Here is a 26,992-nt window from a genome sequence, read left to right as displayed (position 1 = left end):
AATAGCAAGCAATGCTGATGACGTAAGGGGCTATTTGTAATGGCCGTACAAGAGGAAAAATCTTGTCACCTGGAGGAATGATACAGTTTTAGGGTCTGGAACGCTGTGTTACAAAATGAATATTTGATGCATTGGACAGAATTGTATATGTATTAGTTAGCGTTTCTATTGTAGTCTACCGATTAACCCACCTCTATGGTGCTATGAGTTCAATGGTCAGCGCGACGCACACTGCTCGCGCAGCCCCTAGAACGTCCCACATCGTCGCGCGACATCAACAACAATGGCAAACCCAAACCGGTGGTCTGTTTTGGTAGGAGATCTCTGATTGGGAGCGAGACGGTCCGAACGCTTAGTCGCTGAATTCCATGTCACATTTCATTTTTTTTTTTTGAATTGGCGAGTTTTATTTTTTTTTTTAGTCAAGAGTGTTCCGACTATTGCTCACATTTTTTTCGTTTTAAATTTTTTTAAATTTGTAAAATGTGCGAGGCGCTGTTGGCCAGCTCACACAGTCTGTGCATGTGTGTCCCTGCTGCTGCTGCTGCTGCTGCTCTGCTGGGCTACGGCTACTAACCTAGCTGCTGTTCACTCGGTGGTGAGCTAACGTTAGCCCGGCCGCGTTTATTGACGTGAGGGGGGGTGAAGAAAAAAAAAAAAACACCAGCGAATGTAAAGCGTGTCCGTGCGATCCGTCTTATGACAACAACCCGTAACCGTTTCTCAGTCGTCGCTGTCGGGTACGGTAAGAAGTGTTGTATGGTTTTTGTCGTAGAAAAGACTTTTGCTGGCTAGCTAACAGGCTAGCTATTTGTGTTGTATTCTTCGACTGAGAGAAAACGGGCGAGTTTTCTTTGAAAGTATGGATGACCAGACCAGGATGATGACGGGTCTCACCGGACTCGGTGGACTTGCACAAGCCGATGTCGGTGACCCGGACTCGGTCAGGAAACAGCAGTCCCTCGGTCAACCTCAACAAGACATAGGGGATATCTTACAGCAAATAATGGCCATCACCGACGAAAGCCTGGACGAAGCGCAGGCCAGGTGAGACAGGCGAAGAGCCATTTTCCACACACGATAGCTAAGCTAAAGTGCGTTGTGTGTGTCTTATTTTCTGCTTCAGGGCTCAAGCTTTTGTGTGAAACCTTCCCGTAAATTGTAGGCAAACGCACAACTGCAACATTAATGCAACTTCACGTTACACTGTAATCCGCTGCTGAACCAATACTTAACCGTTAGATTACAGCGTAACTTGAAACATCCACATTACAGTGCTGTTGTAGTTTGGAAGGTGGTTCTTTGTTACTTAACATCGTGCTTTTATTGTGTAGTGTAGTTTGTAAACATGCTCATGATGTTAATCGTAATTAGTATAACAATGAAGGGTTAGATGTGAAAGTTTGAATGTCCTATTGAGTCCGTTTAGAATGTATATAACCATTAAATCTGTGTTTGCATGCATGGGGTCTCTTGATAAAAAGTAGTTTCAGACCACATCAGTAGTATTATTTATTTAAAAATATTTCCATTGGCTCACAGGACGATATCCCGTTAGTGACGCAAATGTCCCTTTTCACGCCAATTAGTTGGTGTGACTACAAAGAATACGTCAACAATTGACTGAATGCTTTTTAGTGCGTGTTTTTAAGTTGCTCGCGCCAGAGCTATGCGAGTGAAAATAGGTATATTCTGGTCATATTGTCCAAAAAAAAGCTCAAACAAAATACCAAGTCTAGACTATGGCGAATTAGTTTTGCCCAATTACAACAACATGTATCTGAAATGACGCTCAAATGAGCGTCGATATCATTAGTCATTGATATGCAAATGAGCGGATACATTAAGGGTGAGGGTTACTCACTCGTCCCTGTGCTGTTTGTGATGATAGCAGTCACTCATTCATACGACTCAATGTTTCGTGTTAGAGGTATTTTTTCACGTATACCATTATATTTTTGAGTATGCATTGCAGTGACCCCCGCGCACTCGTTTGCCATGTGGCTCGAAGAGCATGAGGGCAGTTTTTGAGATGAAGCAGACAGTCTTTTCAACAATAGACAACCGTCCACTGCGAGACTGTGGCCACAGTGTGATGTGTCATTAGCTAGTGATTTTCCACCCAACATTTGACCACCTGGTTCTCTTAATTAATTCACTCCTCTTTCACTCCCTCCCTCCCTGGTGTTCATCCTTTTCATTGTGTGCTGGGTGCAATCAATTCTCCTATAATGTGTACGCGAGTGCAGCTGTCCGCAAATCGAGTTTCTATTAATGAGATGGTGGTGAGGGGGAGGGATGATGCTATACCAGCAGCTTATGAACACTGGGGTATTACCTTTTTCGTCCAGCACAAGTTTGAGGGCTTAATCAGGCTTTATTTCATTGACACATGCAAATAATTTAACTTTGAAATATGTATTGCAGTCTTTTATTTTCCATCTTCTCACAGTCTTTTTAAAAAAAAATCCTCTATGGCTTGTGAAGACCATTTTCAAAAAGGTTGCTCTACGGTGCAACCAGTAATGTAAATTTAAATTATTTGGATTTAAAGGGCCAATTGCAGTGTAGGAAATCACAGCAGGGCTATTATTAGATGTTAACAGGCTATTCTGAAAAACTAATTAAAGGTGTGGCTGCCTCGGAAGTGCCAGAGGTGTCCTTGCTGTATGCTTGTATTGATTTAAACTCCCTCTCAGAGCATGTCCTCTTCATGCCATGTATGTGCAGGAATAATACTAAACAGAGTGCAGCCTACTGGCACTTCAGGGGATACAAATTGTGTCGCATGTACAGCGCAAATCTTCGCTGTAGTCACGTGCGTAGTTTGTATACAACCATTGACGGCGTTTTTGATAATGAAACGTTCATCTTCTGAACGGTATACGTTCAGCATTAGCTGTGGGATTGTTAGGCTGCGTGCTAATTTGCAGGTTTACTTCAGGTAAAAGCACCAAACGTAACCCGACTACATGTTGTTACAGTAATGTTTTCATAATATATAGCAGAGCAGTTGGTTGTGACCCTAAAAATGTACAGTTGTTCATCAACATCATACTTAACTCTGATCAAGTTTGTCACCCACACATCAATCTTTTCCTCGGTCTACGGTCTACAAGTTAACGGTGTGGTGGCGCTCGTGCGGGCGCGACGTCCTTGTCGTGCAGGGTGGCAGTGTGTCGGGATGGGGAGTGGTCAGGGCAGCGCAAGAACTCGGTGTTGCGGAGTACACTTCCTGCGCACCATCCACCCTCATCCTCTCACCCTGTCGCCATATGTTCAGATGCTGGCCAGAGGAATCGCCGGCGCATTGGGGTGGATCAGACGACCCCACAGAGGGAGGGAGAGCAGGGGGGGGCATGGCAGGGGGTGGCCTGCCACTCAACTTCCAGCACAGGTCAGTACAGGACCGCATGAGCACCTCCTTCTCCCCCTCCTGCTCATACCCTCCATGCTGAAGGCAGCCCTCCCCCCAACTCAATCCAGCAGTGACAGAATTGGTGGACAAAAATGACACATTTAATGCTCGACACATAACTCTCTACACCATACTGCCTCACAAAGTATCTTGCGTGGCATACAGTAGGAGCACTATTTGCTAGTCCCCACAGTCCCCTCATTAATACTGCAGTGGACATTCACAACTGGAATTGGTGTTGAGGTCAGGTGGAGCCAAATCATGTTCATCTGTGGTTGTTTTCAACTTGTTGTTAGCGATGTTATTCGGAGAAGAACTTCCTTATTTCATTGTGATCGTCAGGTTTTTTTTCTTGTTTCATATTTCCCAATCATCAGAAACGGAGGCCTCATGCTGGTTTTGTTTTTCTCCAATTACATATTTATGTTTTTGCCACTGACGACATCTGTTTTTGTAATAAATTATGCTTGTTGTGATTCGTAAAACTCTCAGTAGAATACATCAATGTGCTTGTTTTCTCCATCTATAGAAGTCGTCATTAAACACAAAATAACAAACATTTTGCAAGATAACAGTGCCGCAAACTATGCTCACACAGTTACTATAGAGTTAAACAACAACTCTCTGACAAGTAGCATTATGAGCTACATGGGTGTAGCATGTTCGTATTGCATGCTTAGTTACATGTTTTTGTTATTTGTGCCTTTCGTAAGTTTTTGAATGTGAAAAACGCAGTTCTGTGTGTACTCAGCACTCCTCTGATCTAATTGGTGTGTACTGTTATTAGAATACTTAACGTTAGAGAATATAGTGTCATTTAGGACCGTATTAGGAACGGGGCTTTGTTACAGCATTCCAGTTTTACAAGTTTTAATACACACGTAAGCTGTTTGTGTGGGTGCATGGATGTGAGTTAGCAGGACATTTAGTTGTTATGCTGTTCTGATTTGATTACGGCGAACTGTAGAAGTTTTGCCCTTTTCTCCTTTTTTAATTGCTATTAGCCCGTTTGGCAATAAAGCGAATGTTTCTGATTAAATTAAAATTGAAACTTAATCCTAATCCGCTCTATCAACTCGCCATCTACTTTTATGGACCAGGTCTTTCTGTGAGCGGTAGAAATGAGATTACTGTGTATTAACTCTGGAATCTGGTGCTCGGTAATGATGACCTTGAGGTTTGGCATCATTACCTGTCCCACAGTGCAAAGCGTCCACATGACAACATTACTCCTCGCTTGTACCGATTGACGCATCGGGGATGTTTTCTGCACCGACGACGGCTATTTGACCGTCGAAAGTGCATTTAAACAACACGGCTTTGGCCTGCTGTGTTGCACGGCACTGTTGAAATGCTGTATGCATAATACATACAGCTCCTCTACCTGTTTTTATGGGGGAGGACATGGAACGACTCGAGATGGAGGTCTGTTTATCGTAATCCTCCTCGCTCTCTCTCTCCCTCTCTTATTCCCTCTTCTCTCTTACAGGAAGCATGCCCTGAACTGTCACAGAATGAAGCCAGCCCTCTTCAGCGTTCTCTGTGAGATCAAAGAAAAGACGGGTGAGTCTCTACTCCACTCGTTCTCCTCCTGTTTTCCAGTCTGCACAGGTTGTAACCCAATGTGGAGATGTAGAGCGCCTCTGTTCCACTTTACCTGGAAAATAACAAGTTACTTTTTGAATGGCCTTTGCAGAGAACTCTGAATGTATTTGTTATAGAACTGATTCAGCTGCATGTATCGTTCAAGATAATTCTTGATATGCGTTACTGTTTTTTGTTTTGGCCTAGTAATTATAGAAACCTCCCAAGACTTCACACTGACCAGCTGAAACTCATCTTACTGGATTGGTGCCTTTTTGATACTTGAGTCAGACAGCAGAACAGGAGATTACACACTCATTTATCAGATTGTTGGACGTACCTGAAGAAATGTACTTTGCATTTCTGTGACAAAATGTATGAACGGTGCAAACCAAACAGGCTGATACAGTTGGTTTCAATTACACAGCGCTAGTTCCTATTTTAAAGCAGGGTAATAAGGCCTACTGCTGCCACTACCACAACGTATCAGATCCAAATTATCAGAAAAAAGAAAGTTCATGCACAGCTAGTTGACAGCAGGCACATGTGACAAACCTCCACAGGGGTTATTGCTTTACAGTCAAACTATTACGCTATTTCAGTTCAAAGAGATTCTCTTTCCTCCCGCACTATTAAAACAACTTCACGACACAGTGTTGGGGTAATTGTGTATTGGGAATAAATGCATATACATATAAATGCAGTATCTTCATCCAAACATGCAAAGCAACACAACACTACTCTAACATTATCTTAGCAAATAATGCCGACTTGCTAACGCACATATCCCGACGGAAATTATTGCCGATGTAAATACCTCAGATTTGCTTTTACTCGTAAAATGATTCAAAGTTAACGCGCTCCTTATTCTCATCTTGTTAGCTATTCAAGTCAGCTATCTGACAGATTCTAGTGTGGTTCAAAGGCGCAGGCCTGGGATGGATGGCAGATTGATGGTTATGGTAGTGTAAATGGGGGGTGTTTTTAAATCCCCTCTCTCTCTCTCTCTCTCTCCGTCGTGCTTTTCTCTCTCTCTCCGTTGCCTTGTGTGTCTTCTAACGGCAAACCTCTCTTGTTCAAAATACAATTTGAAAATGCTGCACTGCTGTCTGTTGTAGCCATTTGTCAATAATGTATTATTGCTCTCCAGTGATTGGACCAAAAGTAAAGGCTAGGCTTGAGTGAGTGGGGCCGGGTACACTGTTTCCCAGGCAACCAGTGGTCTTATTTACCCTAATGCCATTCACTTTGATTTTCGCATTTAGTCTCCCGGCAAGCTGGAGAGTGGCTGTGAGTACTTTTACAGTGAAGCTGAGCATAGAGGCAGGTTAACAAAAGATGCATGCTTGAGGTGAATACGCCAACCGTGAGATAAATAGAGATCTTTTGGCTCTGCCTGTACTCTGCTGGCCATCTGCCACGCCGTGCCCTCCTAACTGCACCGTGTACCTGCTTTGGCATTTCACTGCTACTCCATCAGACCCCCTGCAGGCCCCATTATGTGCCTCTGGAATGTGAATTGACTTCTCTTCAGTGCAGCTCAGTGGAAGACCCAATCAGTAGTCCTCCAGTATCTCCACAAGATTTTCTGCAGTCTTCTTTTCACTAACAAACACACACCCGCATACACACTGTGTCTCTCTTGCGCACACACACACACTCGCACACACACCGAAAAAAGGATAAAAGCAAACTCGGTCTTGGGTCTACTCTTACTGCCTCGGTCTTGTCCTCTCCCCCCTCCCTCCCTCCCTCCCTCCCTCCCTCCTTCCCTCTGCCTCGCTCCCATTCTTGAAAGAGAAGACTTGCTCTGAACTCGGGGCTTTGATATGGTAATGTAATGGTGGTGGTGGTGGAGGAGGGGAGGTGGGTTGTGGGGGATGGGAGGTGAATTCCTCTGAGTGCTGCAGTTGGTTAGATTGTTTTCATTGTAAAGGAAATGTTCTGCGCAAATGCCAGTACCCCCCCCCCCCCATCGCTACCTCCTCCAAAACACCCCCCATTTTACAACAGTGCCTGCGTTGTCCTGAGCTCTCTCGCATTTAAACATGACCTCCGTCTGCGTTGACATTTGATTCTTGTTAATACTTCATTAAAGATACACTCCGAAAACAGAAATTTTCAGCACATGGGAAAAAAAAAAGACGGGGAAAATGATCAAAGTTGAGAGCCAGTGGCTTTGCTTCCACTCGGTTCTGTTCTCGCTCGCTCTCATGGGTATTTGCTGTAAAAATAGCTCTTGGTGCAATGGGACAGCTTATGCCAAAATCTCTCACAAGCCACTGCAGTTACTCTCAGAAGTTTTTCATTAACTTTGGGTATGTTTGAGGCGTTTCTCCGTACTTGTATGCGTTTCCTTGTGCTTTTACACGTGACAACAGTGAAGCTGTCACTCACTCTGTTCCGTCACCCTGCTCAAGTCCTTCCCTTTCAAGCCTGAACATTCCCAGTTGTTTATTTTTGGACGGATTTTGAAAAAAAACTTTTCAAGCGGAATTAAAGCTTTACAGTCCCCCCCCCCCCCCCCCCCCCCCCTGACTTGGACAAGTTCACACCCCCAACACTCATCTTGATAAGCTGTCTGATAAACAGCTCTGTGCGATAATGCTGCTGGATGGCTGTGTAGAAATGGTGGCAAACTGGCGAGCATCTTACCTGGTGTAAGACTAGCTCTGTGTCGTCTCTTCCTGTTAAAAGTTAATGACACCCTCTCTTATGGTTTGCATGCATCTATACACCACCACTCATATGGCCCCGTGCATCCCGCAGCAACAGTGAGGGTTTAACAACACGTAAATCCCGATGGCCGGCAGCCAGCGTGATGTTTAACTTGAGCCAGTTGATCGCTCTGTTAGGTGTCCTCACAATGTGTCTGGGCGTTTTGCTGTCTGCCTCACTCACCGCTCTCTTTGCGTCATCTGATCGGAGTTCGTCAGAGGATTTTGGATCACATTCATTTCCTTAAATTTGACTGCTATTTACCTAATGCTGGATGGAAATGTCTTATTTTTCTAAACGCATACAAGCACCAAAATCTCCCAGTCGATGGCTGCCAGCAGAGCCGGCAGCACTTGGCTAGTATGTTGGCAAAGCGGCTAGCTGACAACCCATCATCACATCCTATTAATGTTTTGACAAGATGGATGAATGGTGAGATTTAGCCTACTCCATGAACTCGCTCTCTGCTTTATGATTCTCTGCGCTATTCCTGGTTACATGTAATATAAAAGCAGCCCCTGTGTAGTTACGATGGCTTATCAATTACTACAAATACAATTGGTAAAAGAGGAATTGATACGAGTGAGACGTTGATGAAGAGAATATGTGACGGCTGTGTTGACTGTCGAGAGTTGTACAATCCGACCTCAAAGGAGTGTAAACCACCGTGCAGCTTCTTGGCATTTAAAAAGCCTTCAAAGTGGTTCATATTCCATCTATCCTGTAACCTGTAGCCGCACATACACACCAATGCAGCCCCTTGTTTTGTACCGTTTATCTGAATGGATCCTTATATTTTCTGTCAGCCTAGAAACTGGCACAAAACCCTTTTTCTCAGAGAGCAACCAAACTATTGAACAACGGATGTTAAACCGGCTCATTTTGGGTCGCAGTGTTTTTAAAAACCGTGGCGGCGTCGTTGCTCCACCGTGGCATTCACAGCACTCGGGTTGTCTCAATACCATTTCAGCAACAAAATGGTCCCAATTACATGTTAATTGAATTACAGCACGCTTGTATTTGTAAAAACGCCAAAAACAAAATGGCATTAAAAGTCACACATGCTTTCCACGTGTTAATTCACAGCTAAAACAAACATTTCACTTTTCTAGAACCTTTTAGAAACCTCATTTGAATTTGTCTGTTTATTTTAGAGGCTATGCATGAAAGTTGACGACCAAACATCACACACCAGTGCTGTCCTGTTGGGAAAAACCTCTTCAGCCTTGATTTAGGTGTTTCCATTCCACAGACTTTGACAGACTACAGTACACGGAGGCTAGTGAATCACATGCCTCATTAAGGCAACTTAATTATTATTAGTTTTCAAAGAGCCCAATTTGGAACAGAGCCATAACATTTTATGAGTTGTTAGGAACCTGTGGGAAGTCTTATTATATTTTTTTATGAGGGAAAGGCATACATTGCCTTTTGAAGCCAGAAGCAGTAAATAGATAAAAAATAGTTTGTAATAGAAATGTGACCTATGTGAAGCAACCAAACCGGCATTGTCAGTTTTACCGTCTCTTGGGTTTAAAACAAGAATAGGTCCTCCACCTTTGTACAGCCACACTTCCCTTGGTCAAATCCTCCGTTTTATATTTACGCTCGCTATCCGGTGAGGCTGGATTTATATCTCATTGGCTTTTCAGGATTCTCTGTTGTTTTTGTGCCGTCCTGCCACTCAATCGGTTTTTGTTTTTTTCTTTCCCCGACCTCTTTGCAGGAGAGATCGGGGGAAAAAAGATAGTGTGTGTTGGGGGGGTTGTTGCAGGAGCGATACAGGGAGATTGATGAGGCAGTAAGAGCAGGAGTAATTACTCGGTGTCCATTCCCCAAGCCAGATTGGCAGACGGCTAATATCACACAGACCCCTGGCCCTGACAGACACACCACCACCACCCCCCAGCCCAAAGTGGGGAGGCAGCGCACCCCAACCTTCAGCGTAGGCCTAATGGTGTGTGGGCCAACTGATTCCCCCATGTGGTATAATTCCTGTAGGAACTGGACCTCTGTATATTGACGGGGGAAACTGCTGTGTGGAGTGTTTTTGTAGGATGGGAAAAGCTCAGTGGAAGACTGCGTGATGAATTCATGAATTGCATGGTTATATTAGCACAAATGCCCACGCTAGGTTTTCTTCTGTCTGATCGAATTCACTAAGAACAGTTTGACGGTAGAACAGTAGCGTTGGGGTTTGTTGGAAGAGGAGTGAAGAACGTGGGTCAACAACGATGAAGCATTTGAGTGCTGGAAATTGACGTTAAACAGAAAATGAAATAAAGATTTATTAGTGCCATGTTTCATTGGGGTTACTTACGTAATTAAAAAGGGCAACAAATAAGACTTTGCATACCGGTGACAGACATTGCTGAAATTTAATTGGTCGGAGTGACACGACAGGCAAGGCACCATGTTCTGCACACTTTCCGCTTATTTTGGATGCAGAAATTTTCATGAATTTAAGCCCCGACAACAAGAAACCCGGAGATATCGAGTGACCCATCGGTATTGGTCAAGGATCCCCCAACTGGGGCGGAGTCCTACCGCTTCATCTCATCTGCTCTCCCTCTCAGCATATCTATGCCGCTCGCATTGCTTTCAGGCTTTGCTCTTAAAAGAAGAAGGCGGCGTCTCTTTAATTAAAGATATGTAAATGTGGTCTCAGCTGGATTGCATTAGTTTGGTGGCGGTGGGGTGGGCGAGTGCCAGAGCCTCGCTCCTAATCCTGACTAATTAAGGATTAATTACAATTGATGGGAGCCTTCCACCCCTCTGCAGTAGTGCACATTGCTGTCCCAGACAGTATGTTTGTATATTTCACACCATGTCATCAATGCAGGGGCGAGATGGAAACATCGGGGCTGGTAAAGGGGGGGGGGGGGATTAGCAGTATGCATTGGGGTTATTGCAGATAATGGGAAGCCCATGCTGCTTCTAAGCTTGTGGCACTCTTCATCAGTATCGATGGATGGATTGATGCTAATCCAGAATAAATCCGTATTCTGGAAAGATAATTAGTTTTTGTTTCCATCAGTTTGTAATATGTGTGTTCATTCATGTGTGCACAGGTTAGCGGAGCCAATTCAGAACACCCTCCTGTAACACCGCTGGTGAATTGTTGCCCCGACCAGGCAGACATACCACAGACACAGTGATCTGATTCCTTGCTAAACTGGTACATCGGACCCGTGCAGACGAACCATGTAGCCCCGGCTCTCTCTCTCTCTCCGGCACCATCTGACTGTGTCATAATGCTTGTTCACTTGTTATAAATGGGCACTGCTCTTCTGATCTATCGCTTAATTGCCACCTAATTTGCATAACAGTGCAAATTAACGACCTCTCAAATGAGCGTTCATTTTTCACAAAGTCTTTAGGAGCTCCTTAAGAGTCTGCGCTAATGAGCACAGGAGGCAGCTGGCCTGATGAGAGTTGACTGGGGGAAGATCCTGGCGGTGCTTTAACAAGCCTCCTGCCGAGGTGCTCTTCGTCATCCTCCTCTTCCTCCTGTGACATTTCGAATTCCTACTTCCTTGTCTCTTCTTTTTTTTCCTCTGCGCGCAGAACTGTGCTAGACTGGGGATATCGTGTTGGTGATGTAGTTACTGGTGCTCAACAGTGTTTCACTAACCCTTTTAAACACCATTTGTTAAAGCACTGTTGTGCCTTATTTACAGCAAAAGAAATCTTGAAAAATATCGATTTCCTAGTCGCCTAAAATAACATCAATGTGGGGTCAGTTACGAGTCCAGCCGGTGCTATGCTCCGACTTGAATCACGTTTTTTGGTGTTTTGAGGAATGTAACATGCGCTGATCATAATTGTGGAGGTGGCTAATCATTTTAATGTCATTGCTATATTTTAATTTTAGCATTGCCAGTATTCCTAAAGTTAAATACACATTTTATTTGCGGATTAAAATAGTAACTTTTGACCTGCAGAGAACTGTAGGAAACAATTCTATTACACTGTTCATAGGACTTATAGACGCAGGGAACATTCGTTGTAGATCCTTTCATGCCTTCTATTTGTGCAGATTAAGTGACAACCTGAATTGATCTATCCCTCATTAGTGTTTGTGTGTGTTTTTGTTTGTGTGATGGTGTATTTATGTATGACCATTCAAGGGGGGTACACGTAGTCATCACTCGAGTGTCCACGTCTCTCTCTCTTTAGTTAATTAAGGGCTGATTAATGATGCGTTGGACTGAAGTGTTGTTGTGTTTGCCCAAGGTGTGAGTTCTGCAATTCACACCTTAATCAGACCACACTGTGTTTGCTCTGAATGGTGTGTGTGTGTGTGTGTGTGTGTGTGTGTGTGTGTGTGTGTGTGTGTGTGTGTGTGTGTGTGTGTGTGTGTGTGTGTGTGTGTGTGTGTGTGTGTGTGTGTGTGTGTGTGTGTGTGTGTGTGTGTGTGTGTGTGTGTGTGTGTGTCAGAGTGGGGGGCTGCGTGCAACAGGACTCTACCCAAACAGATGCTGATTAGTGTGAGCTGCTTAAAGTAGCAACGGACATATGGATCAGGCTCATTAAGTAGATTGTGCTCCACAGAAATGCCATTTTAGAAGAATGGGGTACACGCTTTTTATGTTGAATTTACCGTAGAAATTTAGCATATACGCAATTTCCATTTGGCAAAATGCCCATCAGGGAAGTTATTAATTTCCAACGCCATATTCTACAACTCGCCTAAGGCAACATTTTCTCAGCAACCTATATTCTACCGAAATGGCACGGTGGATCAAATGACTCTGTGCACAGAGGAAGTTGTCGGTGAAAGTTGACATTAATTGATTGTTACATCATATGATTTTGTAAATAAAGTGCCATTAGCATCAGGGTTCCTACTCCGATTGCTAAAGACTGTTAGTGGTGATATCAGAGACATGGGATTGAACAGACTTTACCCGGGGACTAATTGGTCATAATGAACTCGAAGTTTGTATTTCACTGCATGCATTTAAAGGTAAACATAGTGGAGCTCGAAGTGGTGCAACATTACAATTTGGAAAAACAGAATTCATATTTTGTCTGGTCACGTTTGGGTTTTGTCTCACGGGTTGCACTATTGATCAAATATTGGTTTCTATCACGATTTTGGCTTCCTGGCAGACAACGAACATGATGGTATTAATGTGCAGAATAGTGTTCCGCTTATGGGAAACGCCGCCGCGTATCGAATCAAGCGCTTCCTAAAGTAACAGCCAGCCACCAGGGGGCTATCGAGATGTTTTGGCCCCAATTTTGGGGAGCTGCCATCCCGCTACACCCGCAGCAGCAGCAGCAGCAGCATTAAAATAGAATAGAAGAAACTTATTTCAATGCAAAGATTTGTTAATTAGCATGAATGAATCTCATAATACTCATGATAGCTTTACTGAGGCACACACAGTAACGGCACAGCCACACACAACATGAAGCTCCTCAGCAGAAGGGAAGAAGACATGAAGCTCGTCATTGAAAGTCCAAAAGAAGCTGCAGAGGAACAACCTTAAAATATTTGGAGCAACTAACGTAATCAGACACTTTCATATAATGTAGTTCATTCCCATGCATGCTGCTCAGTGTAATTGCAGTGATTGGCTCGTCTGCCGACAGCACGGGGTCTCTCCCTAGAACAGTTATAACCGAGCTAACAGACACATTATTCTAGTTTTTAAATTCGGCGAGAAACTTTAATAACCACGGTTGTTTGAAAGAGATGTTTTAACAGCATTATAAATGCATATTAGAGAGGGAATGGTGACCTGTTTAACTTCTTAACTCTAATGTTGGCTATAAACGGCTTATAATAGCTACGATAATGAAGTAAAATGATAAAATGTAGAGTCTTTGACAGTTTACACTGAAATCATTTGAGAAAAACGGTTAATCTGGAGCCTTGCTGTCAATTGTAGGAACTAGAAAGAAAATAAGAATCTGCACAAATCAGTAATGCCAGATCAGACTTTAAAAAAATCTGAATCATTCAATAGGATGAAAGGACTTTCATTAGGTCTAATTGTAATGCAAATATGTGTACATTAGCAGGAATCTAGCATAACATCGATGTGAAAGCAGTGCTCTGTTTACTTTAATGAGAGAGTGCAATAGAAATATTTTGTCCCTAAAATTTATGAAAAATTGTGATTTAGAAATTGATCAAAAATAATCGTTAGTAGAATTGTGTCCATAATCATGCAGTCCTGACTTAAAGTCACTGTTAGGAACTCAAACATGGTTATGAAATCAGTGTCGTACTCTATCTGACCTATAAGTAAACTACTCCATCACAACTAGATTAGGTATTCAAATTTAGTCAAAAGAAAGTTCCTCGTGGTTTCATTCAACCTAGAAACCAAATTCAACCTTGTGGGGTGTAAACGACTATCCTCAGGGTCAGGCTTGGTACAGGAGTTCTGTTTTTTGTTTGTTTTGAACATCTGAGAGCGTAGTCGTAGTGTAACACAGACGAGGCAGATTGGCCCCCGTTTTTTATTCTCCCTGGCACATTTGTATTGCCTTCGCTGTTTTTATATCCTGCGAACCGTTTTAATCCTTCGACAGGGTTTTTACCTATCGCACCTCCGGAGCCGCAGTTGAGATTTGTTTTTGCGAGGTGGATTTGCATATTCATGTAGCATATTTTCATTGTAAAATTCATCTTTCTGTGGCCCGTTCTCTTTATCCGAGTTCTCTCTGTAATGAAAGGGAAAACTGATGTTTTTACAGTCCTATCTTTTCACTCTTTCTGGCTCGCCTGCTCTGTGGCACGTCTGTACTCTGGGTTCTGTATATTTCTGTAGCCTCTCTCTCTCTCTCTCTCTCTCTCTCCCCCTCTCTCTGTCTCTTCCTCTCTTCCTGCACACATATCTTCTCCTGTGACTCCTTTTTTCAATTCTCCTTGGTTCTCCTTCTACTCTCTCTCTCTCTCTCTCTCTCTCTCTCTCTCTCTCTCTCTCTCTCTCTCTCTCCCTTTTTTCCCCTTTTTTCCTTCTCTATCCTCTCTCTCCCTCCCTCTCTCCCTCTCTCTCTCTCTCTCCCCCGCTCCCTTGCTCTCTCCCAGTGAAAGGCTGAGAATACCCAAGGGAGCTGATGCAATTAAAATGCTAATCCTGTCTGTCTACAGAGAGAGGGAGAGGAGGGGGGGGGCTGACAGCATGAGGGATTGCGGCTCACATGGAGAACTCGACTGAAATGGAGAACAGAGGGAGGGAGTGGGGGGGGGGGGAGTGGGGGGCACTGGGGGAGGTTGGTGGGGGTGCGCTGAAAGGGAGAGGGGGGAGGGGATGTGTGTTGGGGGGAGACAGAGTGAAAAAAGGGGATGCTAGCGAGGGAAAAGACAGACAAGGATAAAGCTTGTGTTGTGAGCTGAGCAATGATATACTGAGTGCGTTTAAGTCTTATCTCTCCCTATGTGTGGAAGGCATTACAGTTAATGTACGGCAACACACACACTATTGGTTGGGTTGTTCACCCTTACCTGCACCACTTCATACAGTGTGTGTTGTGTCTGCGCGGCACACCGTTTCCACATTGGCTGTGTGCAGCAATGAGAATGATTATGTATGCAGTGAAAGCCCAGCTGGATACCCTGAATATTTCATAGTATGTGTTGCTCGCTCCGTCTCTCAATGCCACGCAGCCCGGCTAGGGTGGTATCGTGTGCATAATAGTGTGATGTCTAAGAGCTGTGCATGCAGGCTGTGGGCCTTAAGCTGTCTTCTTATTCCCCCCCCCCCCCCCCCCCCCCCCCCCCCCCAAAAAAAAAAAGAAGCAAGATTTAAGTATCATTACTTCCAGCGCTCTGAGTTTTAGTCTCTCAGTAACGGAACCAGCCCAGCGGCAATGTCAGGAGCGAGTTGATCAAAAAGAAATGCTCTTTTGATTTTTGCAAAAAACAGCCAACCAGCTCTCAGACCGCTGGATTTTTTTTTAGTATTTGTATTTTTCAGGAGTGTCACGGTTGGTTTGTGAGCGGAACACACTTTTTTTTTTTTTTCTTGTGCAGTATCTTAACTCGTCTCAACAGCTGCTATAATACCACTAGGCCGCTAGACTGTGCATGAGTGCAATTGTGGGTAATCACAGCTTAATTGGAGTAATTAGGGGAATGTAGGGGCATTAGGCTACAGCTGGGGGCCATGATGATGAGGAGTGTGGGGGGGGGGGGGGGGGGGGTGAAGGGGAGGAGTGTGGGGGGGAGGAGGGAGAGGTGAGGAGCTTCAAGAGCCACAGTTGCCCTCTTCACTGTGGGTCAGTTGTACTTCTACAGTGAACACTGTACAGTGAAGATCAACCCCACACTTTACTACAAACTTCAGTACACAGAAAAACTTTAACCGCCACCAGAGAGAGTGTTGTCAAAGTACCCGAACGATCATTCAACAGGTACAAAACCCACCTCTTTGTCGTCGGTCATTGAATTAGCTCCGGCTTATCTGTTTAGGAAGTGCAGAGATGGCTTGTGAATGACTGAGAGGAAAGAGAAAGAGGAGGGAAAGAGATGGGCGAATCAGGGTCATTAGTTCAGGCGGCTGGGTCTGCTGCATTCCTGAGCCCTGAGATGGGGGAGCAGCAGAGCAGGAATGTGCCTCAGAGAGTGAGGAGACCTAAGCAGAGGGAAAGAAAAAGGCAAGAAGGAACAAGAAAAAAAACGAAAAAGAGGGAGGAAAAGTTGGACGCGTTGCTGCGAGAGGCCTTAAATGGTGGAACAGACTCATTTATCAAATGAAGTTTAAAAAAAAAAAGAAGCAAAAACTCATCTGCTCCGTAGCACTTGGAAACTTTAAGCAAAACTGTTTTTGTCCTCATTTCTTTCACATGTGTTGGTGCTGTAGCGCGGCTCTACTCATTTGTTAGCTCTGACTGCTCCTCGGCTGCAAACTTTCTTTTCTTTTTTTTCTCTCTCTCCAGCGTGATTCTTCGATTCTTCAACTTTGACAAACACACAAAGAATCATAAGATTGTAAAAAGTTAAGCGACGCTATGAATGAGTGAGTTCATGCAACCCCCGTAACCTTTCGATGATGAGCTTTGACTAACTAGCGTAATCCTTAAAGAGGACGAACGCCTAACCCAGTTTCCACTGGGATTAATCTTGTCATCCATATTGTTAGTCTGTCTCCTTCACAATCCCGTCTGGACTCAGAGCTGTTTGAATTGGCTTTTCCCTCCTTAATCAAGTCTCCAGTTACAAGATCAACATTAATGCGGACGCACTGTTGTGTTTGTGACTCAACCAATATTTCACATTTTGAACGTTTTTTTCATTCGACAATTTCCGTACTTTCTTACATTTTACTAATTTACACAAACTTAAGCTTGGCAGTGAAATCCTAGTGATGTTATTTTAGGGCTGCTTAATTAATTTAATTATCAACTAATTTCAGTTTTTTTTTAGATGAATCGATTTGTTTGGTTTGTTTTTGTTGTTTAATCTACAACATTTTAAAAATAGTAAAAAGAAGAAGCAAAGGAACTTAAGGAGACATCTTTAAATTGCTTTATTTGTCTGACCAGCAGCCCACCGGTCAGAGATATTTAGCTTAGTCTAGTTCTGTCGACGGCTAGTTGATTCATCAACCAATCATTCGAGCTCTTATATGTAATGTATGTCATTATCAATAAAAAAGCACTTAGTAAATATATGCAATAAAAGTAACAGCCTCTACAATTATCTTTTAATTTGTGTATTTATCCTGTCAGATCCACGCGTTTCATATCATTACTGTAATTTACAAAAGAAACAGACTTTTACTACATAACATGCCCGAGATATTGAATTATGATACCAACTTTTTGAAGTTGAATGATTGAGAAGCAAAAAGGGGTCAAACGATTTTAAAGGCTTTGGGCTCTGAAGAAAAGACGGTCGTCTGCACTAAACTTTTGGGTAACAGAGTGGTGTGTGTGTGTGTGTGTGTGTGTGTGTGTGTGTGTGTGTGTGTGTGTGTGTGTGTGTGTGTGTGTGTGTGTGTGTGTGTGTGTGTGTGTGTGTGTGTGTGTGTGTGTGTGTGTGTGTGTGTGTGTGTGTGTGTGTGTGTGTGTGTGTGTGTGTGTGTGTGTGTGTGTGTGTGTGTGTGTGTGTGAGGGAGAGAGATGAGAGCATGGCTGCAGGCTGACAGAGGTCCTGGTATAATGCAGTGGTGGAGAGCAGCAACTGATAACTATACTTATGGCCACTGGGGCTCACAGTGACAGCACATGCACTCCCATTACTGGTCCCATGCCTCATGCCCTTATCTTTGGCCGCCTGCCACAGAGGGACCACACTGCCCTCTGCTGCTGATTCAGAGACGTGCAGGCTCATTGAGGATTCAGCCAGGCACCCATAGCAATGACTCAGGGGAGAAACTTGACTGGGTTTTGACAGGGCTGCACTTCTTTGAATTTTAGCCGTGATAAAGTGTCTTTCTATGCACCTCTAGAACCCGCAGGATTAGCCTTCTCCTTGAAGGGAAATGTGTGGTCTGTCGGTTTTCAAAAAAACTTTTCTAACCAACAGGTTTCTCAGTCCTAGAAAGGCCAGGCTGTAACAAAAACAAACATTTTTTACCTTGCCCGCCTGACTCGTGTACATTCTCTCTCTCTCCTCCTCCTTCTGTCCAGTGCTGAGTATACGAGGCGTGCAGGAGGAGGACCCCCCAGATCCCCAGATCATGCGTTTGGACAACATGCTGCTAGCGGAGGGCGTGTCAGGACCAGAGAAGGGCGGAGGATCAGCCGCGGCCGCCGCAGCTGCGGCCGCCGCAGGGGGCTCACCCACCGACAGCAGCATCGAACACTCCGACTACAGAGCCAAGCTCGCCCAGATCCGCCAGATCTATCACTCTGAGCTGGAGAAGTACGAGCAGGTGTGTGCAGAGCAGACCAAACGCATACTGTCAGCCGGTATTTACATGTTAAATGTATTTAGGTCAGTTCGTTAGAGAGGGAAGCGTATCGTCTGTGTACCTGCGTTTGTCAGTCTGGTAACAATGTTGTGCTAAATGAAAGGAAGTAGACTGTAAACTGTTGTGCTGTTAGAATATGATTTATAGGATTGTATTCAAACAATGCCACACTACACGACTGATTACCTGTTTCTGTGTTTGGAGGTATTTAAATTACTATAATCAGCTGCTGTAGTTTTGTTTGGAATGAACATTTGTGAAGGGATCGGCAACCACATCACGCCTCAGGCGTCTGACTGAGAGTCTGCAGGTGTCATTCAAACAAACAAAGAGTTCACCGGCTAGTAAATCATCTGTGAAAACAAATGCTTTAGTCTAGTTCAAATGAGTATCTGGACTCTTCCTCATTGTGTACTCTGAAGTCATTTTACTTTTAATTTAACTTCTTTATGAAGTATGGAAATTAATTTAGCCATGCATTTCACCACACTCAAATAATTCATAATTGGTACGAGCAAACGGACAAACATCGTCACCCATCACGTCTGCATTCTTTGGTTTGAGAACCACTACTGTACCCTGTGTTTTATGGCTCCAATGCTACTTCTAACTCACAAAGAAAGTGTCGTGGAGTTGCTCCATTTTGCTGAGAAAAGATGAAGGATCATTGACAGAGGAGTCAGAGGAGTCAGACAGCCGAGGCATGTCCTCATCAAAACTATGTCACGGCACGAGACAGAATCTGTGCTCAGGCTATCTTTTTACAGTCGTGTTCTTCTCCTTCTCTCTCTCTCTCTCTCCCCCTCTCTCTCTCTCGTCGGTCCAGGCCTGCAGTGAGTTCACCAACCATGTAATGAACCTGCTGAGAGAGCAGTCTCGCACACGGCCCATCTCTCCCAAGGAGATTGAGCGCATGGTGGCCATCATCCACCGCAAGTTCAGCTCCATTCAGATGCAGCTCAAACAGAGCACCTGCGAGGCCGTCATGATTCTGCGCTCGCGTTTCCTCGACGCCAGGTCTGTCTGTCTGTGTTTGTTGAATGACAGATGATTTCCTTGTGGGAGGAAGTGATCTGAGCATGTTGACTCCACATTTCAAGCATGTTGGTCATTATCTCTTCTCTCTCTATCTCTGTGTGTGTCAGACGTAAGAGGCGCAACTTCAACAAGCAAGCCACAGAGGTGCTGAACGAGTATTTCTACTCCCACCTGTCTAACCCTTACCCTAGTGAGGAAGCCAAGGAGGAACTGGCCAAAAAGTGTGCGATCACTGTGTCTCAGGTGAGTTGCTAACACCACTGTTATCCAGGGCTAATTGAGTATGAGGACACTGCAACTGTTTTTGAGGAAGCTGAGGGTGTCACGTCTCTGTTTCAAGATCAGTTTCAGCATCTTTTTAAAAGGGGAAAAAAAAAAAAGAAAAGCTGACAAGCAGAACTAGCGGAGGGGGCTACAGCAGCTAAATGAATGGCAAAGGAAGCCCTGAGTTTGCATATCTGACATCCATCTGTCCCTCAGGTCTCTAATTGGTTTGGCAACAAGAGAATACGCTACAAGAAGAACATCGGTAAGTTCCAGGAGGAAGCGAACCTCTACGCAGTTAAGACAGCGGTGGATGCTGCCAACGTGTCTGCGCAGGCTAGCCAGGCTAACTCTCCGGCAACGCCCAACTCAGGTACCACATGCTCCCTCTCGTCTACCCACAAGCCCTCTCGCGTCTCATGAACAGGCTCTGTGCAGCCACAATATGACCGTATGAAGCACTGACTTGATTGTCCCACACTGTATACGGCAAATGAGCTCTCAGCCAACCGTGTTCAGAGTCATGTGAATTTAGCCGATTTTTATTTAGCATGAAATCACTTTCACTTTGTTTCCTAGCAGTCATTTTTTTCAAATCTTCATCCCCATAGAGTAAAAAGTCTGCAATGTTGTTGCTCATTAGGTTTTCTGTCAAGTCAACGGTTAGTTAGGACCAGACGGTGCGCGGTGTTGTGCTGTTTGCCAAGATTTGAATTCCTCTTGTGCCGTTTTGTGTGTCAGATGCTTTTCTAACATATTTTCAAACACTTTAATATGAACTGTTGTGATACTGATGATGAGAATCTGCTTAACGTGCTTTCTGTCCATTTCCCATATTTTCTTTCTACAAATCGTCCCCATTTATTATTTATTTAATTGCTTTTGTTGCGTGTGTTACCTCAATCTTTGCATCTATGTAGTGCATTTTCTTAACAATTTTTCAACACGTATCACATAGTTATAATATAATAACCCCAATTAGCTAAGGAACCTGAATGGACTAGGTAGGTGATCATTCAGATGTTTTGATTCATTAAATATTTATGTGCGTCAGTGGACTCAAGATAAATGGTGACCTTAAAAAAACCTTTTTAAGAGTGACTAAACTCAAAGATGTCTGTGTGAGAAAAGGACTGAAAGGCCTTTTTATAAATAAATAATGAAAAAGGAAAGCATTAAGATAGTAAGAGGAAGTATGACTCAGTTGTCACTTTATTTTGTGCATTTAACCAAATTTCCCAAATTCAAACCGTTCTGGTGAGAGGCGTATGGAGGATGCAGTATGACTGCAACATCAGTGGGCAGACACCCAATTTAATCAATTCACTGGATATCTTTATGCAAATTTGAACCAGAAAATTAAAGACATAGATGAGACTTTTTACATTGATTATAAAAAGTAATAAAGCCAAACTATGTTATGTGAATATCACAACGTTTTCTTTATGTTGTACACATTCCGGTTTCCAACAGGTTTGTTTCGATGTGTAAAGAGATTAAAATGTGGATGAAGCAGACCACAATACGAGCAATGAATGCTACTGTTTGTTTGAAGTTTACTGTCGCCTTTATTCGTCCACAAAGGGAAACCTCTTAACTCCACTAATGCCCAGCCCGCACAAAACCACCAACTCTTGGAAACTTAAACGTGTCGTATTCAGTTTTCCTTTTATCAAAACCTCCAAACTGTGATCCACAGAGAAGCGCAGCGCCACCACAAAAAACACAATTTTTTATTTTAAAATTACATCCACCTGTCTTTGTGTTTTTGTTTGTTTTGTTCCAGCTGCCACACGTTTAGGAAGTTGGTGTGTGCAGCTGAAGCCGGGCTTTCAGGCTTGTAGAGTTATGAATTCAGCGCTGGCTGAGAACATTGACCCGCATATTGAAGCTGGTTATTAAAATGTACTTCTTTCAGTCGATGTCCGTGACCAGTGGTGACTTTTTGACCCCATGACACCGGTTGAGCTGATTGGTTATTGGCTATATATATATATATTGCCTGCAGGGTCACCGGGGTCATACAGTTTGTCTCACACAGGCGACGCCTACCTCAGCCTGCGCTCCCTCAACGGGGAGGGTCTCAGCATCGCCCCCTCTCTACAGCCGCAGGTACGCACTGGGGACAGCTGAAGAGTTGACCTCAATGCCGTTAACCCACCTACCCAGAATCCCTGGATACCTGCCCTTAGCGTAGCTCCTTTCGACCTCAGACCCCGTCCTGACGTTACCTTTGGCCCCATCCTCTCCTCCCCCAACAAAAGAAAACACCAAACTGACCCTTCTCTGCTCGTTACAGTGAGCCCTGAGGGGCTTATGGCTTCACTCAAGAGGGATAATGTCAGTTTGTTGTTGCGTATCCCACTATAGGTGCACTGTTCACACAGTCCCTACCCATGTGTTCTGCTAGAGAGAGCACAGGGCCTTCCTCAAGTAGTTGCCAACATAGAGCTGGATTATCTGCGAATTGAACCAGAAACCGCTCTGGTTGATCAGTTTCTCTACCTCTAGGTTGTCCTGCACCTCCAACAGCCTCCTGCCTTCTTAGTCCTTGTTTTCCTTCCCTTTCCACACATTCCTCCATCCCTTCTCTCCATGTGTTCACCTCCTAATGTAGACTAGGAGGACATGTCCTCAAACCTTTGTTGTTCTGGAGGAGTCCACATATTTCTGCTGTTTAGCACTATATATACATTTAACAATAGATTAATCATAAACAAAAGGTATAAGACTGGCACTTTAATGGAGAGTCATGAAGTTATTCGGTAAGCCACAATGTTCAGTGATCGCATTGACTGTTATTAATTAAAACAAGGTCACAAGCAGCAGAGCAGTCAGTAATACAGACCGGCTCTGATGCGTACAGCAGAGGTTTGTGGACTCCATCATTCCTCTGTCCAGCCTGTGGTTCAGTTTAAGTTGTCTAACTGTGTTGAACTTTGTGTGTGTGTTTTGTCTGTGACAGGTGGATACCCTGCACCGTGCTACACACCTGACGGGCGGCTATGAGGAGCTGTCGGGTAGTGGCCTCTACACCCCTCATTGCCTGGATGTGAGTACCAACTAAAGGCTCCTTTTGTGGCTCATGAATACGTTGGTGTTTAGCTGCCAGGATACTTGCCTAGAACATGCTCCACATAACAATTGTTAAAGCATAAAAATTATGTTTAATGTGAAGAAGATTCACATTGAAATAATGTCATTGAAACGCTGTTCATGGTTAGAATTATACGTTTAAAGCAATTTTAGGCCAGTTTTAACCTCAACTAAAGCTTGCCAATCACCGAATTAATGCTTTCTGGGATTTGACAATAAACCAAGAGCTGCATTTTGCTGGTGAATTATTTTAGAGACTTAAATTTAATAATGTATAAGGGTCTTAGGGTTAGAAAGCAGTGCGTTTGCGTTTGCACTTATGTGACCTGGTCAAAGTTGGGTTTTCTCCTGTAAGACAATTTCTTGAGTATTAAAGAAAACTAGAAACGAGGTTTCTGTAATTGGGGTAAAACATGACCCCAGCTGAATTTCTCCTGAGAGAGATGAAGAATTAATAGCAATTGTGTCTGCCACCATTAAGTAGGGCCTTATGAAAACCGTTTTATTTTTTCCCAAATTCTGTGTTTTATATTTACATTTATCTGGATTTGAGCACATTTTCTAGATGAATAAAAATCCAACCATTCATAAAAAAAATATAGAAGATTTTTTTTAAATCAACAAATTTGATTTTTTGTAATCGAAGAAAGTGATTCAATGCAGTTATTAAACCAAACATTCCATCCTTTTTATAGAATAACGTGTTCTAAACTTGCTGGTGTTGAATTCCTCCGTTCTTCTGATGACTAACGAGCGACCCCTCGCCGTGTCTTGCGCTCTCATTGGCCGTAGCTCACCGACGGGTCGGCCCGCTCGATGATGCATCGACGAGCCTCTCGACTCGCGTCACTGAGCAGTGAGCGCAGAGCCAACGCCAATGTCATTTCTATCATTAAATTCCGCGATTCTTTCTGTTTTTTTCCGCATCGCCGAAATCATAGAGCCCCAGCCAAGTAAGCTCTCTTGAAGCTGCATCATTTGGCTTGTAAGCACAAATAACGCTGATTGAGACAACTCATCATAAAACGCCTTCATGCTGAATAATACTCTCCTCCCTGACTTTGTTTTGCAGGCTAACAGCTGGCAGGACACCACCAACCCCCCCTCGGTCACCTCTCCTCCCGGTCCTCCTGGCAGCGTCCACTCCGACACCTCCAACTGATTCGGTGGCTCTCCCTGCCGTCACTTCATTCCCACCGCGGTCCGCTCTGACTACCATCCTCTGTCTTCATTTTTTTCTCTGTTCCCTCGTCGCTTCAACTGGACAGCCACGCATTGGCTGTGCTCGCATTTCATAAACACACACACACACACAAACAAACACACACACACACACACACACACACACACACACACACACTGTGCTGGAACACAGGACAGCCGAAAACAGTAGTTAGGAGGAGTTCTCCCTCCGCCCCACGGCTCCACTTCAACGCTCGAAGCTCCTTAACTCCGAATAAAAGAGGGGGTGGAGCTTACTGATGCTGAGACAGATAGAAAACATCTTTACTATCGAGGACTTTTTGAAAAAAAAAAAAAAAACACTGACCCAGCTGTGTAGATGATCATGATGTCTGTACATTGTGTATATGCACGTTAACTTCACACAGTACTCACACCGCTTGTCCGTGTGCACCTCTGCACGCGACCCTTTGCTTTGGAAAACTGTGTGTGATCGCCTGTATCTCTTGAAGCCTTGGCATTCGACAGCCAAAACTGCTGATACGGATCACCAGGGAGCTCCGCTCACCTACGCTCGTACCAAAGTGCTGCCCATCCCCCCCCCCCCCCAAAAAAAACACCGGTCCTTCCGAGATCACCCTCTGTCAACTCAACACAAGACACTGTTGCATCCTCGAGTCCTTTACAGCTCGATGTTTTCATTCTGTTGGAGATCCAAACAAAGTGAACACTCGAGACGTGCAGCCCGCTTCCATAACACACACCTCACAACTTCTCGGTCGTTTTCATAGTGCGCCGACATAAAAGATGTGTCGAGCACAACAGTTAGCATCCTTGGTATGGGTGTGTCTGCCTGTGAAAGGGTAGTGAAGGGGATCACTGTTCTAAACCAGGAAGGGCAGGTGATAACAGGGCTGGTGAGAGGAGAATATCTTTGGTTGAGTGGATGTAACTAACAGCCCTTTGTGTTGCTAACCAATAGGGGGGTGTTGGTAGATGGCTTGTAGACTTTACTTCTTGCTTTCTGTCCACTAGTTTATTTGATTGTAGGCTAATTTTCTAATGCTGTTTCACCAAGAATGCACCAGCCACCACCAAAAATGAGCTCAATAAAAGCATCTAAATGACGTCAGGAGAAGGGTGGAAGAGATTGTGGGGCATCGATGTGTTGTCGGGACAAACGTGACATGAATTTAGAAAAGTGACCGTCTTCCATGCATGTAGGACTTCTAGGCGTGATATTATTGTTTTTCATTTAACCTTCCGAGTTTTTAGCTTCGTTTTTATTAACAAAAAAAAAATAATTGAATAATAAAAGGGTATAATTATTACAGTCAGACCAAAAAGGAAAAAGTGCATCGTGTATTGCTCTGATGTGTGTGTCTCCGTGTGGGCGTGTGTGTACAGTGTTCCTGGGATGTCTTGGTCAAACCGGCTGGTGCCCTCTCACCTTTTGTAAGCATTCGAGAGACGGGGGGAGGGGGGGGGGGGGGAGTGCTTCCACCAGCCAATGACACACCATTGTGTGGGGTTCAACTGAGATCCCCCCCCCCCCCCCTTCCCCCCTGTATCTTGAAAAACATTTCAGCTTGTGAGCCCAAGGCAACACACTACAACCTTCTGTTGTACCAAAACCAAAAATGCCACGTTCAGCAATGTAATAATGCTACTCTGTGTCTCTCTCTGACGTTGGTGCACAGCAACCTTTTCAGTTCGAGGAGAGGAGGGAATTATATTTGTATCTTGTGTCTCTCTGTGTGGTGTTGTCATGCCTCAAGTTGATTTTTATGATTTATTTTTTGGGGGGGGGGGGGGGGGGGGGGTTGTTGTGGGGCGGGTGGAGTGAGGGCCGTCATATCGCACCTGTAATTTGATTGTGAGCATAGAAGGTATGCTCTCCCCTTAACTCTTCCTTTTAATACCTTCTGGTAAAACCACGAATATTTAGTTTTTAGTTCTACGGCCAATTGGGCAAGGGCTTCTCTCTCTCCTCTGTTACCAAAAAAAGAGGCAGCACTGGGTGTAGTACAACTCTTAACTCGTGTTTAAGACAAACCTGCTACATGTTTTGTTTTTTGGGGGGGGGGGGGGGGGGATTTTAATTCTTCGGAGCTTTTTTATACATTAACTGTTCTGTGAATAACAAAGCATTTTGATAGTAAGGTAAAGCCTTATGAAGATTTAAGTGTCAGTCGAGACTTCTATGTTACAGAACAAAACTTGAGCTTAAAAGCTGGTCACGTGTGATATCCCGCATCTAATTACTTGTTTTGTTACTCATCGCAGTTCATACGACTGTATCTTATGAATAACGTTATCGCCACACCAAATTACCATGCCCCCTCCTTTTTCTACCTGTTGTAATGGATGTCACTGTACAGTTTGTGTAATGTTTCAGTATTTTTAATTTTTTTTTTCTTCTTTTATAAACTTTGATGTTTTGGTTGAGATGCCAGTTTTATTTGGCCTTTGTGTCACAGGATTCACTATCAACTTTGAATTATTATTTAGGTCTTTTGTTACATAACCGGGTGGCAATGTAGGGTTTACAGATGGGACATTTGGTGCTGTGGAAAGACAATTGTATCAATTGAGGTTCTCCGACGAACATTATTTGGTGTATTTTGCCGTATAGATTTATGGACCTCCCTCCCATCAGACTCCCCTTCAGTTTCTACCGTTCCCAAATATTCACCCATTTGTGCTTCTAAATCTGTTTTTAAACATGCTCAACTTATTGCTCGAGATCAGAACTTTCTGTTTATGGAGTGGAAAAATGAGGTTTGAAACTGGTCAATTAAATTAAAATGTATCC

The 26,992-nt window shown here is 43.9% G+C and overlaps 1 protein-coding gene across 2 annotated transcripts; it reads left to right on the top strand.

The window, feature by feature from the left end:
* The first annotated feature begins 599 nt into the window (after positions 1–599).
* Positions 600–25,637, top strand: pbx4 (pre-B-cell leukemia transcription factor 4). 2 transcript variants are annotated; one of them, XM_079177980.1, is made up of 9 exons: positions 600–1,047; positions 4,908–4,981; positions 18,314–18,558; positions 19,424–19,614; positions 19,743–19,878; positions 20,116–20,272; positions 21,908–22,011; positions 22,865–22,951; positions 24,068–25,637. In XM_079177980.1, exons 1-9 carry the CDS (start codon positions 863–865, stop codon positions 24,155–24,157), a joined length of 1,269 nt encoding a protein of 422 aa, XP_079034106.1. In that variant the 5' UTR covers positions 600–862; the 3' UTR covers positions 24,158–25,637. The 2 variants fall into 2 exon arrangements, with proteins under 2 accessions (XP_079034106.1, XP_079034105.1); XM_079177979.1 differs by lacking the exon at positions 21,908–22,011.
* The last annotated feature ends 1,355 nt before the right edge of the window (positions 25,638–26,992 follow it).

Source organism: Pholis gunnellus (assembly GCF_910591455.1).
Source record: "Pholis gunnellus genome assembly, chromosome: 17".
NCBI classification, from domain to species: Eukaryota; Metazoa; Chordata; class Actinopteri; order Perciformes; family Pholidae; genus Pholis; species Pholis gunnellus.
This window is presented reverse-complemented; position numbering and strand designations above follow the sequence as displayed.

What these genes read in the sequence shown, in the direction of transcription:
- pbx4 (XM_079177980.1), top strand. Translation starts at nt 863, where the DNA reads ATGGATGACCAGACCAGGATGATGACGGGTCTCACCGGACTCGGTGGA. An exon ending in TGAGATCAAAGAAAAGACGG is followed by an intron (nt 4,982 to 18,313) that starts GTGAGTCTCTAC and finishes CCTTCTGTCCAG; the next exon opens with TGCTGAGTATACGAGGCGTG. An exon ending in GTGCGATCACTGTGTCTCAG is followed by an intron (nt 19,879 to 20,115) that starts GTGAGTTGCTAA and finishes TCTGTCCCTCAG; the next exon opens with GTCTCTAATTGGTTTGGCAA.